This window comes from Lutra lutra, chromosome 1, assembly GCF_902655055.1.
Source record: "Lutra lutra chromosome 1, mLutLut1.2, whole genome shotgun sequence".
NCBI lineage: Eukaryota > Metazoa > Chordata > Mammalia > Carnivora > Mustelidae > Lutra > Lutra lutra.
The window spans coordinates 203874276-203890626 of record NC_062278.1 but is presented as its reverse complement, the minus strand read 5'-3'; the positions used below and the strand labels follow the sequence as shown (position 1 = coordinate 203890626).

Here is a 16351-nt window from a genome sequence, read left to right as displayed (position 1 = left end):
TTGTGAAATGCAAGGGGGTTTACACAACAGGAGCGGCAGAAAACAAAGCCCGGCCCCCGCGCCTGCCTCCCCGGGCTCTGCGCGCCTGCCGGTGTGAGCCCAGCGGCCCGGCCGCCCCGGCCTCGTCCGCCTGCCCGCAGCCTGGGTTCTTGGCCATCTGTGCGCCATAATCACCGGCCACCCCGGGGACCCGTAATACAAACGGGCTAATTTCATGTTTAATGATCTTTAATCAGAACTGAGCATGGCTGACAGCAGCGGCCAGAAGGTGAATCTGGGGCCTTCAAGTGCCACTGGTTCCAGAGGGGCCACCCCACTCCTGACCCTATGGGTTCCGGGCTCAGGACATAGGAGAAGGCCACTGTCCACGTCGCCCTCCTCCAGTGCTTCCCTGTGCTGTTTCGTGCCGCAGACACCTGGTGCGTGGCCCTGGCAGCCTGTTTCTTTGTGGTCTGAAAAATGGGGGTGTTAACCAAGTGTGCGCCCAGTGGTCTGGCTATAAAACAGCAAGTACAGAGCCCCTTCCCCACCCCATGCTGTATGACCTTGGGGCCGCACTGCTCCCCCTCAGCTCTGGCTCCTCAGGCTTCAGGGAGGGGTTTGGCCTTGGGGACTGCCCAGGTGCTGGGCCTGAGGCCATTGTTTGAGGTGCTCAGTATGGGGCTTGTTGTGGGGACAGGGGTGTCTTGTCTCCCACCAGTGGTCTGGGTGGGTAGAGGCCACTGGCTGGACCCGTAAACACAGTCCAAGCATTCTGGAACATTGGCCCACTGTGTGTGGGGAAGACTACAGCAGCTGGATGGATGGAAGACCGGAGGCTACCTGATGGCTTTGGTCACCAGAGGCATCTGCTGGCCTCCAGTGCTTCGCACATGCTCAGGGCTCTCCCGGGAGCCCTGCAACCCACCTCAGAGAGAGGAGGACACAGCAGGGGTAAGAAAGGCTTCCCACCCAGGCTCCAACCCGCCTTCCCATTGCATCTCTGACCTTTGCCACACCACCCACCCGGCAGGAGGACCGGAACCCAGGTGGGCCTGGTGTGGGGGCTGGGGACCCCAGGCCCAGGCTCCAGGGTGCTCGGCCTTCCCTTGCGCCCGGCTCCGACCGAAGCACATAATGAAAGCTGACATTACATCAAACACAATAAGGAGTTTCGGTTGATGAAGATCATTCCTGAACACACAAACCCATTAAACCGAGGGGAAAAAATATCAATTCAACACACTCACTGGCAAAAAGAAAATGTGATTTGTTATCTAAAAGGGGGTTATAAACATGGCTCTGATGCTCTTTCCCTCCGTAATGAAAATAGGCGGGCGCGGTAGGAGGACTGCAGATTAGAACATGGGGCTCACTCACCAACTTTTTAGGCAAACCTCCCGCAAGGACAGGAAAGGGCATGGGTGGGGGGGGGGTCAGTAATTCCGGGGCCCCCAGGAGACACGTGCTCCTCTCACAGGCCGGGCTGGGGCCTGCCCCCTGCGCAGCACCCCTCCAGCTGCCTGAGTGGCTCCCTGTCTTTTTGTCCTGCTGTTTCATGGTGTCAGCAAAGGATCAGATGCTGGTGGCATCAGTGATACAGGGGAAATGTGTCATACAGGAGGATTCCAGTCCCCTGCAGACAATGGATGAGGCTTAGGAATCTGGGTGCAGTCCTTGTCCCCCAGGAGGCAGGACTCCTCCCTCCCTCTCCTACCTTGAGAGGGCCTGGCCATGCCCCTTTCTTGGTACAGAGAGGAGTAGTATGGGATGGTGGCGTGCAAGGTCACATGTGTGAAAATACATTGTAAACACAACTGTGGTCTCTATGCTTGATGCGATGTGGAGCTGGGGGTGGGGCAGGATGGGGCCATCAGGGTTGGGATGGAGGGTCCCTGGAAAGCCTCTGTGTCTGCTTTGACCTGCACAGTGCCCTGTATCTGCCATTACTGTCCGGCCTCGGTAAGACCACAAGGAGGCGGTACCTAGCGATTACACGCAGGGGCCTTGGCAAAGGGTCCCTGCCTCAAATCCTGACCTGAATGTGTGTGCTCTGGGATCCCAAACGGTGAGCGAAGACTGAGCCTAGAGCCTCCAAAGTTCTCAGTGGCCCTGGCACTACTCCTGGGGGTTCCCTCTGTCTCATCAAGGAGGCAAGGGTGCCTGTTAAGTCCTGTCTCCTCAGTGAGGCTTTGCTTCGGGGTCTGGATTTCCCACTTACAAGAGTGGGATGATGCTGCCTGCTCTGAGGGCGCTAGGAAGGCAGGGAGCTGGTCTGTTCAGGTGTTCGGGCCACCCTTACCCACAGTGGGGGGCCCTTATGTTTGCAACTCCACAGCTCTGGGAAGGCCCCGAGGGTGGAGGAAACCCTCTGGTTGGGGAGAAATGGGCATCATCACTGTTTAGGGTCCACACCCAACACCCCCTTCTGCTACCTGGTGTTTTAGGGGCCATTTTGCTTAAACTTGACAGGGGTGGGGGAATCACCCCTTCTGAACTTGGATTTCTCCTACTTGTGGATTTCTGTACCCAGATGACACATGAAGGGTGGGGTAGGGGCCCACATGGCCTTTGTATAGACGACACATCCAATCCCTTAGTGGGAGCGGAGCTCAGGAGAGAACACAAGAGGTGCTGACAGGGGGAAACAGGGCGAGGAGGTGAGCATGGGGATTAGCAGTTGGTGTCTATGCCTGGTACTGGGGTGTACGGTGAGGATGCTTGGCCCTCCTGCCCTGGCTCATGGCCAGCGCAGCTCAGCCAAAAGGACTGTTTTCTGAGAGAGCCGTCTGTCGCCGGCTTGGCAGAGACGCAGGCAGCCGGCCTGATGGCTGGGGCAGACCTTGGGCTGGTGAGGCCACCTGTCCTGTCCAGCCGGCTCCTCTGGCCCGGTTCAGCCTTCACAGCCTTCCTTTTAGGTTTCCAGACAGAGCTACCTCTCTCATCAGACACCGCCCCGCCCCCAGGTAGGGCTGTGTCTCCTCCTTCAGACTCCCCAGGATAGGATTGTTTCCTCCATTAGACTCTCAGGGGAGCACTTTGTCCCCTGCAGGCCCTGGTGTTGGCACTGAGGCCCTGGGGCCAATGGCCTCTTGTGCTTCCTCCACCCATGCCCTGGCCCAGCTCCTCCCAGCAGGCGGGCGGTCCTCACCCACCCTGAGTGTGATGGGTGCCAGAGCTCCTGCTTGTCTGCCTGCGGGGTCATGGGAGGGGCTGCGTCTGGCAAGGGCCATGGTCTCCCTGGTGTGCAAGAGCTGTAGTTCCCTGCCTCTGCTACAGCCAGGGTGTGGGGTCATGGCCTGAGACTAAGAGGGGAACAGGGGGCCCTCATGTTCAGACCTCTCTTTCTCTTTTTTGTGCCGGCTCTGACCCTGTGGACCCCAGGGTCCCCTGACTCCCTGGGCTGGTGTCGATGGGGTGTGTGTGTGTGCGGATGCCCACTTCTCAGAGGTCTGCATGTAGACCAGTGTGTGCTGTTGACACAAGGAGGGCCATACCCTACTGATCACAGAGTGGATTCCATGTGCCAAGCATCTCCTCTGTGCCCAGAACTGCCGGTTGCCATTCTCCCCATCTCGGATGTAAGAAGACTGAGGCCCATGTGCTCTGGGCCAACCTGTCCACAGGGCACTAGGCTGGGCACATGGACAGGTGGTGGGCAACCCTGAATCAGGTCCAACTGCTTCTGGCCTAGAGGAGCCTTGAGTGGGGCAGACAGATGAGTCTCCGCTGGGATAGTGGCCTGGGGCAGCCTGCACTGGGAATGGTCAGGGTTGGGGGCTCCAGAGATGGATCCTGGGGCCCGTGGGAGCCAATCTCAGGCTTCCCAGGTAGTTAACTGGGCAGGAAGAGGCACTGCCCTTCTGAAGGAGGAGGGGGGGGGCATTCCTGGGAGAAGGCCCGGCTTATGGAAAGGGCCCGATTTGACAACTGGCATTGAGGCTCTCCTGAGCGCCACACGAAGGAACATGCTGCTTATCTGTACCTCCCTAAGGTCATTGGGAAGGACACAGTCTCAAGGTGGTGGTGTGCCTGCAACGACGCCATTGCAAAAGACGCCATTCCTTTCCCAGCCTCGAGTCCCCGTATCCCCCTGGCACGGACAGTCCCCACCTGCGGCCGCCGCCAGCTATCCCAGGCAGCACAGGCAGGGCTGGCTGGCGTGATGGCGGATGTGTTCGAGTTAATGCCTTGCAGCCTGGCATCTGGGGTGACTGCAGGGTTTCTGGTGAAGAGCAGGGCCCTGGCCCTGCAGCTGGGAAGGAGGGGGTGATTCCCACTCCACCCTGCCCGAGATACAGACAGACACGCGGCTGGATGGACTGAGGGGGAGGCAGTGGCCGGCACCTGCTGGCTGGGTGATCGCTTCCACAGCCGGGGGCATCCCAGATTTAGCCGAGGGGAGGCGGACAGCCAGAGCCCCCTCCTGCCTCCTCTTAGGACGGAGCACCCAGGATTGGACATGTACCTACACTGTGGCCAACTTGTCCTCTCTGTGGCCTGACATGTGGAGCAAGCTTTCCACACACCAGGCTGGGCCAGCAAGCAGCATCCAACACCAGAGTCCTTTGCCAGATGGGGAAACTGGAGCCCAGCGAAAGACAAATCCTTGCTGGGTCCCACAAGGACTGGGTGTGCAGGGAGCACGTTGTCTCAAGCAGCACCGGTCTAAGCACCCCTGGATGCCCCTGAGACCTTGGCCCCCCCTCCTGGCAGGCCCTGCGGTGCCCACTCTGGCCTGGGGTACGCAGTTCCTGCCTCAGGGAGTAGCTAAAAATCAAGGGTCAGGAGTCTAGCTGGATGATCCTTATAAGTTTTGGGTTTTCTGCAGAGTCAGGAAAAGAAAATAGGTTTGGGGCTAAGGCAGCCTCTTTGTCTTGTTTGGGGCCCGGACTGGGAGGGAGAGAAAACCAGGCCGAGGGTGGGTCTTTTCATTCTCTTATTCCCTGTTCCTTCTCTCACTGCCCTGTGTCTGCTCTACACACAGTCCTGGGTAGGGAGGGAGGATGCAGATATGTCAGGAACAAAGGAAGGGCCAGAGCAGGAGTGGGGTTGGGGGTGGGGTCCTGGATGGCCAGAAGGTGGAGGGGCTGATGGACTGGGACAAGGGAGTGGCCTCACTGGGAAGGGACAGACAGGCCAGGTGGCAAGGAGGAACAGGAGGCAACCGGGCAGAGATCAGGAATAGGCTGGAGTGAGGTGTTCAGCATGGCCAGGGCACAGGGGGAGGCAGGTGAGGAATGAGGTTGCCAAGGGGGCCGGAACAGCCAGATCAGGGCTGGGCCTTGAAAAGGACTTGCTTGGGCAGGGGCTGTTTACCGGTGGGAACATGGTCTGAGTGGTGGGTGCCGCCACCATACTGTTTCTGATCCAGGGGCCGAGGAGGCATGGGGACCCAGCGATGGGTGGTGGTGGTGGAAAGGGAGGGAGAGAGCAGGGCCAGTCTTGAGCTCCTGGGAGGCAGGGTCTGTCCAAGGAGTCGTCCACTCACTCATGTGCTCACTGTAACCAACCATCTGTTACCTCCAACCCCATCTGAGCTCCCGAAGGGTAGCACCCAGCACCCACCAGGCAGCATAGGAAGGATGCCATGGTGTGGGCAAGGCAAGGCAAGGCAAGGCAGGACTCGGGGTGGCCCGGGGGGATGGAGGCCAGGGAGGAGGAACAGACAGGTTCAGGGCGCCTGGATCATGGGCATGAGTTTTCTGGGACCTAACAACCCGGCTGTGAATCTCGGCCACCAATAGGTACCCCAGGTAAGTCTCACCACCCTGTGCCTCAGCGTTCTCATCAGTTGAAGGGGGGGTAATTACCCACTCACGCACCAGATGTGCAAGTCCCAGAGCAGGAGTGGCAAGGGCCAAGCCCACCTTATTAGGCCCTGGGTCCCCGCAGGCAGCCCCCTTGGTGCCTCTCCCTGTGGTTCGCACAAAGACTCCCAAGAGGCGTGGCTCAGAGGCCGGAGCAGCTGTGCAGGACACACGAGCCTGGCTAACCGGCCTGGTCCCTGAGGGTTCCACCATCCTTGGCATTGGGGGTTCCCCAAGTCTGGGAGGAAGCCTGCCTCAGTCTACCTTCTGGCTTCCTGGGAACCCACTGAGATGCTGGCCTGACGGAAAGGGTACAGGTGTGTCCAGCCCCAGCCCAAATCAAGCACATTTGCCTGCATTGTGAGGGCGAGACTGGCAGTCAGTGAGGCTTCCCCGACTTCCCGCACATTCTGGGTCCTTCCATCCTCAAGAAGAGACCTACTACCAGCTTCTCACCCCTCACTCCCTTGGCACCTGGGCTCCTCTGAGCTCTCCTGGTGGAAGGAGAGGCTCCTGCGACTGTGACAAGCCCGGTCCCTGATCGTAGTCAGGTGGCCTCCTGGAATACAGATTGCTGCTCAGAAAATCCCAGGAAGGGGGCAGAGTTCCCTTCTGGCAGTGACGATTCTGGGCCGATGTATTACATCTGGAACGTCCTGGAGTCAAGGAACTTCTTTGCCCCAGGGTCTCTCCAGAGTCTGTGCCCATCCTTAACCTCCCAGGTGAAAACAACTTTGGGGAGCATCGCTTTAGAGCAGCCTGTCTGTCCCCTGGGGCCCCCCACAGCTCCTCTAGGGTGGAGTGAGAGATTCCTCTCTGCACCCTGTGTCCCAGCACCAAGGGGAGCCTCAAATGTTTGCTGGAGGCTGGACTGCGGTTCCAGGCTCCCCTCCACAGAGCCCTCAGTGCTCCTCCGGTGAGTCTGGGCAGCGCCCCCTCCCCCGAATCCACATCTACCCTTGCTGGCTGTGGGCAGGTCACAGGGGCTGGGGAAGGCACGGTAGTTCTTACCTTGATGTTGTCCTGCCAGCGATGGGCTTTCTGGAAGTTCTCAGCAGCGTCGGCCAGTCTCTGAGGAACAGAGCACAGAGGGGTCAGAGGCTGAGGAAGGCCCAAGCCCAGCCCCAGCCCTCTCTATCCCTAGTACTCCCTGGGGCCAGGCTGGCTCAGGGACTCTCTTGCCCCAGGCTGCCAGACCCTCAGAGAATTCCTTGGCTCCAGACCTTTCTTAGCTTGCTGTGTGGGCCCTCCCCCGGCAGCTGGGTTCACATAGGACAGGTGAAGCCTGCATGAAGTGACCTGAGTGCCATCTCCACGGGACTCCCTGTACTTCAGGCCAGCCATATCTCCTGCCCACAGGATCGCAGGGGGACGCCCAAGATGCAGTAGGACCCAGGCCCTGGAGTCAAGCCCCGTTGCCCCTCTGTCACACCAGTGCCAAGGTCAAGGGTGAACTCCCTCATCAAGGGTGAACTGCCACCACGGACAGCCGTGCCTTGCTGATGCGTCTTTGCCCAACTGCTCAGGCCCTGAGCACGTCTCACACACCCAGGCCTGCTACCACCGTCCCTGCCCCAGCTTCCTGAGCCCCTTTCCAGCATGGCTCTCCAAGCCTCTGTCCACACAAGCCTGGCCATCCCTTGGGGCTGGTTCCTGCACTCTCCTCCATCACGGCCCTTCTGCATGTGAGCATTCCTTCTATCCCACACCCTGTTCCCCCCCGCCCTCTCACAGTCTAGACGAGGAGACAGACACAGATACAAAACTAGGTAGAACCACCAGATCAGGAGGAGCTGAAGTGCTTCAAGGAAGCTTAGTGCTATGGGAACTTGGGGTGTCAGGGAAGGCTTCCTGGAGGAGGTGTTGGTACTCTGCCACCCTCAGGGCCTGAACCCCGGCTGCCCAGAGATTCTTATTTTGCGCCTCTGTGCATCCTGTCCCTCCAGGAACTCTTGAGACTCCTGAAGATGGACCTCTGGGGCCTCCCACAGAGTGAAGCGCAATTAAGTCTTGTTAATCATATTGACAACTGTCACCACGAACCGGTCACTTGCTGCATGCCAGCCCACCACCAGCCCCGTGACATGTCATGTGTAGCTGTCTCCGTTTAGGCCCGACATGTCTTCCTCGGATGAGGAGACCCAGGCATGGAGGCAGTGAGTAGCCTTGCCAAGGTCATAGCATGGATCAGGCTGGGGCCCTGAGTCCAGGCTTCACAATCACATTTGTCTTGCCCAGTCCATGACCAAGGTCTGAAGGCGCATTCCATGGGCCCATCATACCTGGTGAGGGACAGGGAACACTTGTGGGGGAGGGGCTCTGGCCTTCCACCCCTGCCCCCCTCCATCCCATGGATGGAGGAGTGGAGCAGTGGGTCCTGCCTGTCAGCCTCCTGCCCTCACTCAGAAGGCCCTGGCCTCTTGGTATTTAGGACACACGCTCCCATTCATTAGTCCAGGCATGGTGTGGCACGTGGACCCCAGAAGAGAGGTTCTAACAAAGCCTGGCAGCTGCCCATGAGGAGGAGATGGGGGCTGGGATGCGGGAGATTGGTTTTCCCCCCTCCCAGCATGGAACAGGGTTGTGGTGGGGTATGGCCTACGTTCTCCGGGGTGGGATGTCACCTCTGGCAGTTAGCGGGGCTGACCAGGGCCAACCTCACTCCCGCTGGGCCTAGCTCCCCCTCTTCCTCAGGCCAAGAACAATGAATGCTGGGAAAGCTATGAGGCTGGGGATCTTGGGGACAGGGTAGGAAATTTTCTCTTGTCAAACCCCCTTACTTCACGATGCTGGGTCCCTCCTGGCCTCCAATTCCCTTTCCTGCTACTCCACCTGTCTTCTCTGTAGGTTCTATCCCCTGCCCACCTGTTATGCAGTGCCTGCGTGGGGCGGCTCACCCCACCCCACTTACCCAGCTTCGAGGACCAGGCACCTCTACTCCCAGATACCTCTCATATCTTAGGGGTCCTAGACACCTTCTGGGGGTGACCCTCAGGCCCACTGGAGTACATCCCATCCCCTCCTGGAATAAGCCCATCCACACTGGAACTGCTGTCACCTACATCTTACCCATGCTGTCACTCAAATCACCTACTGTTCGTCCCTCAGGCTCCTGTGTCCTCTCTTGTCCTTTGTCATCTCTTCTCCAAATGTGGATCTGATCTTGTGGCCAGCCCCTGCCCCTAAGCCCTTCAGCAGCTCCCTATGGCTCTGCATATAGAAGGCAAAGCTTTCTTGAGGTCCCAAGGGGTTCGCTTGCACTGCAGTCCTGGGGCCTCTTCTCAGCCTAAACTATAAACACCCCCCATGGATGGGTGAGGCCCCTGCTTCACAAGGCTGCAGAGTTCTTTCGCAGAGGGCGTTGCTGTGGGACACGCACACATGACACGTGTTATTACTGCTAACCGAGCATCTGCTGCGCCCGCTCTGCACCTGGCCTGGACGGGAGTGCGTGAAGCCAAGAAACAGCCCCCGGGGCCACACCTCAAGAGCTCAGCCTTGGGCAATTTCCTCCTCAGTGGCCTCCTCCTTTCCCGGGGACCCCAGACCTTTCTTGGAGTGGGCCTCAAGCTCCACTGAGGCCACTGCCCTTCATGGGGGATGAGGTGAGGGCTGGGTATGGGAATACCCAGGTCAGGCCTCTTGGGTCAGGAAAGTGCCAGGGCTGAGGGGGCTGCAAACACCAAACGGATGTCCGCTGAAGTGTCCAACTGGGCCGCAGCCTCGGGGAGCTGTCCTCTCCTGTACCCACCTCCCTGTGGGCCCAGGGTGCCACCAGCTCCTTCCACCTCTCAGGGCTCCACTCCGTCTGAGGGATGCATGGGCCAGGACCGGGGCTCCCTAGCTGAGCAGCCACGGTGATAGAGCGGGTTGGGGAGGGGGCTAGCCCTTAGCCTCCTCGAAGTCCCCCGGGCTCGAAGGCCTGGGTCAGCCCGCTGACTCGTGAATAACGGAGCGGCAATAGCCACAGCGAAAGGATTACGTTTAATCCTCAGTAACGATCAAGCCATTATTATTTGTTCGGTGTTACAGATCAATCAGCCCATCCCCGGGCGCTGGACGTGTGGAAACTGCTAAACACACAGGCCCGGGGGTTCAGGAGGAAGGGTGGAGGCAGCGGAACGGGGCTGCAGCGGGCAAGCGGCGGCTGCCAGAGGGCCCTTCGGGTCTGAAGGGCCGAGGGGAGAGGACTGTGCCGACCCACGGGCATGCCTGAGGGGCCCCAAGTGGCAGGCAGCCCTGGCCTGGGTTCCAAAGCTGGCTTTCTTGAGTACGTGGCTTCCCCTGCTGGTCCTCAGTGTCTTGTCTGTAAATTGGAGATAGGAACTGTACCCATTCAGATGGTGGGTAGGTTCTTGGCAGCTCCCTTGCTCCAACACCTAGAAGTTGCCCAGAGGGGCCAGTCTCCTGGGGGTGTCTCTTGCTGGCTCCAAGCATGCAAGGCTCTTGCTCCACGTCTCTGCCTGGGATGTGCTCCCTAGCCCACCAGTCAGCCCTGGCAGACTCTCACCTCCCCTGGACTCCTCCTATTGCCCTTGCCTGGTCCCTGGGCTCCCCTCCCGTTGGGCACTCAGAGCCTCGGGCTCCCATCTCCACAGAGCCCACAGCCCGGCTCAAGTCTGTATGAGAGATGTGCTTGTGGCCCAGCCCCACCCTGCCCTAAGGTTCATCCTCCTAGAGCATGAACCTCCTGCTTCTCCTGAGTCCTTATCATGGCCTCCAGGCAGGCAGGATGGGGAAGGAAACTGAGGCCCAGAGGGGAAGACAGAGCCTACAAGACTCCCAGCCGGTCAGGGGCAGGGGTGGGTGCACAGCTTGGTCCCACGTCCAGGATGTTGCCTTTCTGGGGCGGTGGGGGAGATGTGGTCCGTTCTCACCCCTCAGCCACCAGCAACCTCTGGCTCTCCTGCTACCAGGCCCTAGCACATTCTGCTTTTGCCCTGTGTCCCCTCACCCAGACTCCTCAGCGGGTTTGCTCCCTCACCCTTGAGGTATTAGCGGAGGCCCCATCCTCTTCCGAACCACTCCCTGACCCCTGCCAAGCCCGCATCTGTCCCCGTCACACCTCACTGCTTTCTTCCTTGAGCTCTGAGCTTGGTGAGGGCTCTTTCCAATAAGCTGGCCCCTTGCACACAATAGTAGGTGCACAAGGAACATCCACTAATTTAAGGTCAGAATATATCTGAACCTGGGTGGAGTCCTGGCAGGAGTCTGGCTCTGCCAGCCAGCTGTGGGACCCTGGGTGGGTGGCTTCCCCTCTCTCAGCCACTTCTCATCACATCGTGGAGGGTTAGGGCTGGCTGGGAGGGAGACACTGCCGCAGAGCTGCTGATGGTGGCTGGCCTGGCCCGAGATGTCCCCATCGCGGCCAAGCCGTTGGAGGGAACCACGGTGAGACTGCTGAGCGGGGCTGCTCACGGCCAAGTCCATCACAATAACAGCAGGCATTTCAGAGGCAATTATCAGAGAGTTTCACTTAACAATCAATTTCCCTCGGCTCCGGAAACCGTTCTTACAGGAAAAGGCAAGAAAGAGGAGGACTCGGGGTGTGCTGGGCTGGGGACGAAGCTCCCCTGCCGAGTAGCCCCTTGGCAGACACCTTCACATTTCACTAAGTGAAACATCTTTCCATTGCTATGGAGGCAGTGACCTCAGATGAGGGGCCTGGAGACATGGTGGCTGTCCCTGAGAGGCCAACAGCTGGAGGGTCCAGCCCCCGCTGCCTGCTGGGAGGGGTGGAGCTTGGGGGTGAGGGGGCTGGAGCCCTCAGGCTTCTCTCTCCTCTTTGGGGGCCTGTTGCTCCCCCAGTGCTGGGTTCCTCGCTTTTCCTGAGCCTCCTCCTCTCACCCCAGGGCTGGTCGAGCCTGAATGGGTCTGGGGAGCGACTGCCTATCAAATAGGATTTGTTTCGTGCAGCCCAGAGGGAAAGATTGTATGAGGTGTTTGGGCTTAATTAGTCATAGTTACTCCCTCTTCCAAGAGGATACTAGAGGCTTAGGATGAAAGGCTCTGAACTCACGGGGAGCAGGTTATTGAGATCTGGGCCACTGAGGGCTGAGACTGGCAGAAGCCAGGATGGGGGGCCCAGAGGTGGAGTCTGGGGGCTGCAACGTCCTAGCACCAAGCAGATGCCCTGGAGACACTGCCCAAGGATTTCAAGGAAGGGGATGGGGACAGAGGACACCAGACCCCACCCCTGGCACCTCCCCTGGGCCAGGGCTTCACGGACAGGTGTAGGTCATCCAGTGACAGGTGGAAGATTGGGCCTCTTCTTCACCCTCCCCCTTCTATGCCCCTTAAGCCACCAGAGAGGTGGTGTTGTCAGTTTCCCTGCCTTTTACAGGAGAGCAGACCGGGGCTCAGAGCATAGGTGTCATGAGCCCAGGCCCCTGGTAGGGAAGTGGTAGAGGGACATCGACCCAGATCTATCAGCAGTGTTGGACGGTGAGCATCTCAGGGAAGGACGGGTCTGGCCACACAGGTCTGCTGCTTGGGCTCAGATGCCCCCCACCTGCCCCTGAGAAGCCGTTCCTTTGTCCTTTCCCCAAGAGAGTAGATCAGCCTTCCAGATGCTGCTCTGAGCCCACCCTCTACAGGCAGTCACTGGGCCCAGACCTCAGGAGGGGCTGAGAACCAGGGTGTCCAGCAGCCCCTGACAACCCAGCCTTGCCACCGCCACCATCCTGCTTCCCTCCCCGCCTGCAGGCCCCGTATTAGCTCTGTATTGTGCACTGATAGATACTAAATACAGATTTCCAATTTCCAGAGCTGTTATGGTCTAATGAGTAAATAATATACATATTTAAAACTGTCTAAAAACATATCTGCATAATTAAAATATCTGCATAATAATGAAGCAAGATGCAGCTTAGCAAGGAAGCAGCTCGAGCTCCAGGGCTGACGACAGGGGTAGGTGCGCAGGTGGGGTGGAGGGTCACTGCCCTGTGGGTCTCTTCCTTCCTGCTACCTTGGCCTGAGTGGGCATTTGTCTTGTCTGTCTACCACCTGCTCTAGGCGGTTACTTCCAACGGTCAGGAACCAGGAGAATCCCAACTTGGCCACGTCCTTGAGGTACACGTATGGACGGATGGTGTTGCTGCCTGAGTGACGGCAGTCTTGAGGACTCTGACTGCCACCATCTGTGACACCTGACATGCTTAGGGCTTTCCGGGAATAGCCCCGCTCACCACAACCTTCCAAGGGCAGGTCATGTCCCGAGCCCCCAGTTTGCTGGGTTCTGAGGGGCAGAGAGAAGCACACCAGCATGGGCAGAGCGGGCTGCCCAGGACCCATGTCGAAGGAGATGCCGTGGCTTAGCCTTCCTGTCGAATGCGCCACAGACACCTGTGCGCTGGGGTAGGACCACACTTGGCCCTGCCCTCCCACTCTCTCCATCCTGCTGCATCTGTCCACACCGGACACACTTGGCTCCCGTCCATGACACCTCCAACCCTTTCTGTATGAACCCGACCTTCAGCCGAAAGATAAAACCACCACCAAAACAATGAAAAACAAACAAACACTCAAACCTCAGACCCAAACTCCAGCAACCAAAACTGCGGTGAAAATCACTAATGCTCCTCGAAGTGAAGGGCACCTCGGGGGACAGCCATCACGTGGGGCCTGTGTGGTTGTTGGCAGCCAACAGGCTCCCTGACCTTTTCCCTTACCAGCTGCACACGTCCTTTACGAGCTGATTAAAGAAAAAAAAAAAAAGTAAAATGGATTTTTTTCTTTAAGGAAAAAAAAAAAAAGGTCAGAATACATGTACCAGGAAAAAACTCATTCGAACTGTGGATCCCCTCTGGAGGGGCTCCTGGCTCTCCACCCCCAGGCCTGGGCTTGCTTGCTCTCTGTGGGCATCTCGGCCTCGGTTATCGATTTCTGTGCCTTCTCGGTCCTGCCTGCAAGGGCAGCCCCTGTTTTAATTTCCCAGGAAAGACAGGAAGAAGGGAGGGGTGGCTTGGGCTAAAGATGGAGATGGGGCTGGGGAATTGGGTATCCCAGAGGCTGGAATTTCAGACCGCACAGGATTTCCTGGAACATCCCCGGGCACCCATGGAAGGTTGCTGTGTTGTACTGTGCAAGGCAGGACTTCTTAAAAAACCCACTCTCTCCTACTACTGATATGTTACCCTTCACCGGACAGTTTAACATCAGGAGTGGGAAGCCATGTAGGAAGAGTAGGAAGGAAAAGAGGTGAATTGGCACTTGGAGGATGACATCAATTCCACTGGCTTTGCTGCTGTAGCTTTCAACGGGAACCTCCAGTCAGTCTAGAAAGAGCTGGGTCCAAGGTATCATGGGGCAGGATCCAAATGTGTCCACTGTGAACGGGGCAAGGGGCGAGGGGCCCCTGAGGGTGAGCAGAACATTCTCAGGGGCTGGCCTGAATTTACAGAGCAGTTGTCAGGCACCATGGCTGAAGTCCACTCTCTGGAAATTTCAGCTCTGGTGTTGGGTTGCTTCAGGAAGGAATGAGTGTGGACAGCCTTGTGCTGAGGGCAGAAGCATAGGGCTGGCTCTTGGGGCCCTGCCATGCCCAGTCACTACTGCTGCTCCTGGGACCCCTGACGGGCACCCATCAGAGTTTTCCTGATGAGAAATAAGCCAAAAAATCCAACACACAGGTCAGAGTTTGGGCTATGACCCCAGAGCCCGGCCATATGCAAGCACCTTACCTCTGACGAGGGTGAGCTGAGGGTTGGGCCATGTGGATTCCAAGGCTGAAGGAGTTCGGTCCAATTGGCACAATCCCTCAGGGGGGTAACAGGGGTAAGAACCCACCAACATAGCTGGCACCCCCTTAGTCTCAGCATGAAACCTGCATATCTGTACAGGGAACTCAGTCCCTGGTGATCCAGGTGGAATTTCTCATAAAATTTCCGGTTTTGTCAGGTTTCCTCCCTCTGAAGGATGAGCCAGTGTAATTCACCAATGTATCTTTCGTTCCTTTAAAAAACATGCAGATAGCATCAGGTGAGGGTGTCAGGCCCAGGGCTGTTGGCCACTCTCCAGTCAGAGGAGATGGGCGACACACCATTTATCAAAGTGTACTGTGGAAATGTCGCTGACTCCTCTCCCTCAACAGGCCATGTTCTGGAGACAAGCACGTGAGGGCGTGGGTGTGTGTGCGTGTCTGTGTGTGACAATGGCCCTGCCACAGAGACCAGGAGTCCCGAGCTCCTAAAGCCGAGTGGCTGCCCAGTGCATAATCTGGGAGACGTTGCCTTCATCTCTCCGCACCTGTTTCTCACCTGTATATGGGACCAGAATCCTGCCTGGGCTCTCCTAGGGCCACGGGAATGCAGATGCACAATAAGGTCCAGACAGAGAGCAGGAGGCAGACTCACTCTGGGTATTGGAGATACAACCCCAGGTTGTAGGTTGCCCCTTCCCTTAGCTCTGCCCAGGGACCTTTGGACTGCTCCAAAACAATCTTGGATTCTCTCTTGGGCCTTCTGACCTTGGCTTGACCTGGCTTCATTTGAAGCTCATGCCAATGAACTGTTTGTCCCTCTCCTTATCACTGCCTTTGTCCACTAGACCCCAGCATCCTCCCTGTCCTCCAGCCCAACCCTGCCTTAGGTAGGAACTGAGGGCCCATTTGTATATCTTACTCAACCAACTCTACCCAAGCTGGGCCATCACTTCCCCAAGTCCATCTCTTGGAAGCTGGTCCCCTCCAAATCCCCCTACTCCTGTGACCTCCCTCTCCCTTCTGACCAGACCTCTCCAGAACCACCCTCAACCCAACTTCAGACTCCTACCCAAGCTGCTTAGCATAAACTCATCCTCCCCAGTTACCCCCCCCAGGCCCATCCCCCCCCAAGCCCCACTTTCCTGTTGCTACCCTTTATGGGGACCTGTGTGGCCTGGCCTTGTCAACCTTGTCACTCTCGCCCCATGACGACCTGGAGTTCTGCCTTCCCACCATGTTAGGTTCCTTGCCCTCATTTGTGCTGCACCCTAAGCCTGGACTACCCCCCCCACAGCTCCCAAACCCCCACATCTGCCTCCTCCAGGAAGCCTGGTGCTCTGGCCAGCCTGGTTTCCAGAATTCCCTGTGGCACCTTCCATCACTACTTTGTCTGGCTCCCCCCATGTGTGGTCTCTTGAGGGCAGGGACTTGATTCACCGATGTGTGGCCCTGGTTCTGGGTGCAGGTTTCCATCTTGGTCAGTAGGCTGGTGGGGGGGTAGATCAGGAGGTGCCCTTGGACACCTGCTGGCTTAGAGGCCATGGATATGCCTGTGGTAGAGATGGCAGAGACCATGCCAGAAGCATCACTGATGACAGAACACAGGGATTCCAGATGGTGCAGAGATAAAGGCGTGAGCAGAGTGAGGCTGAGTGCAGGCCCCACAGGGAACCCCATGCAGAGGGGGCAAGTGGTTGCCTCCGAGGTCTGAACTGAAGATGTCTGCCTCACTAAAAATCTCATCCACCAGTCCCACCCAGCTGCTGTCAAGTCAATGATGAAATGGTCTGGAAGCAAAAGTCACCAAGGCCTTGCCAGAGTGAGAGGCTGGGGGTGGTGGACACGGGCTCCTCATCTGGCC

General features: G+C 58.0%; 1 protein-coding gene across 8 annotated transcripts in view; it reads right to left on the bottom strand.

Annotated features, from left to right (window-relative positions):
- Positions 1 to 16351, bottom strand: part of CACNA2D2 (calcium voltage-gated channel auxiliary subunit alpha2delta 2) — a 138058-nt gene that overhangs the window by 25051 nt on the left and 96656 nt on the right. For all 8 annotated transcript variants that reach the window (XM_047693305.1, XM_047693321.1, XM_047693312.1 and 5 more), the window contains exon 4: positions 6801 to 6860. In XM_047693305.1, the coding sequence (XP_047549261.1) occupies positions 6801 to 6860 (60 nt within the window). The remainder of the gene's footprint in view (positions 1 to 6800; positions 6861 to 16351) is intronic.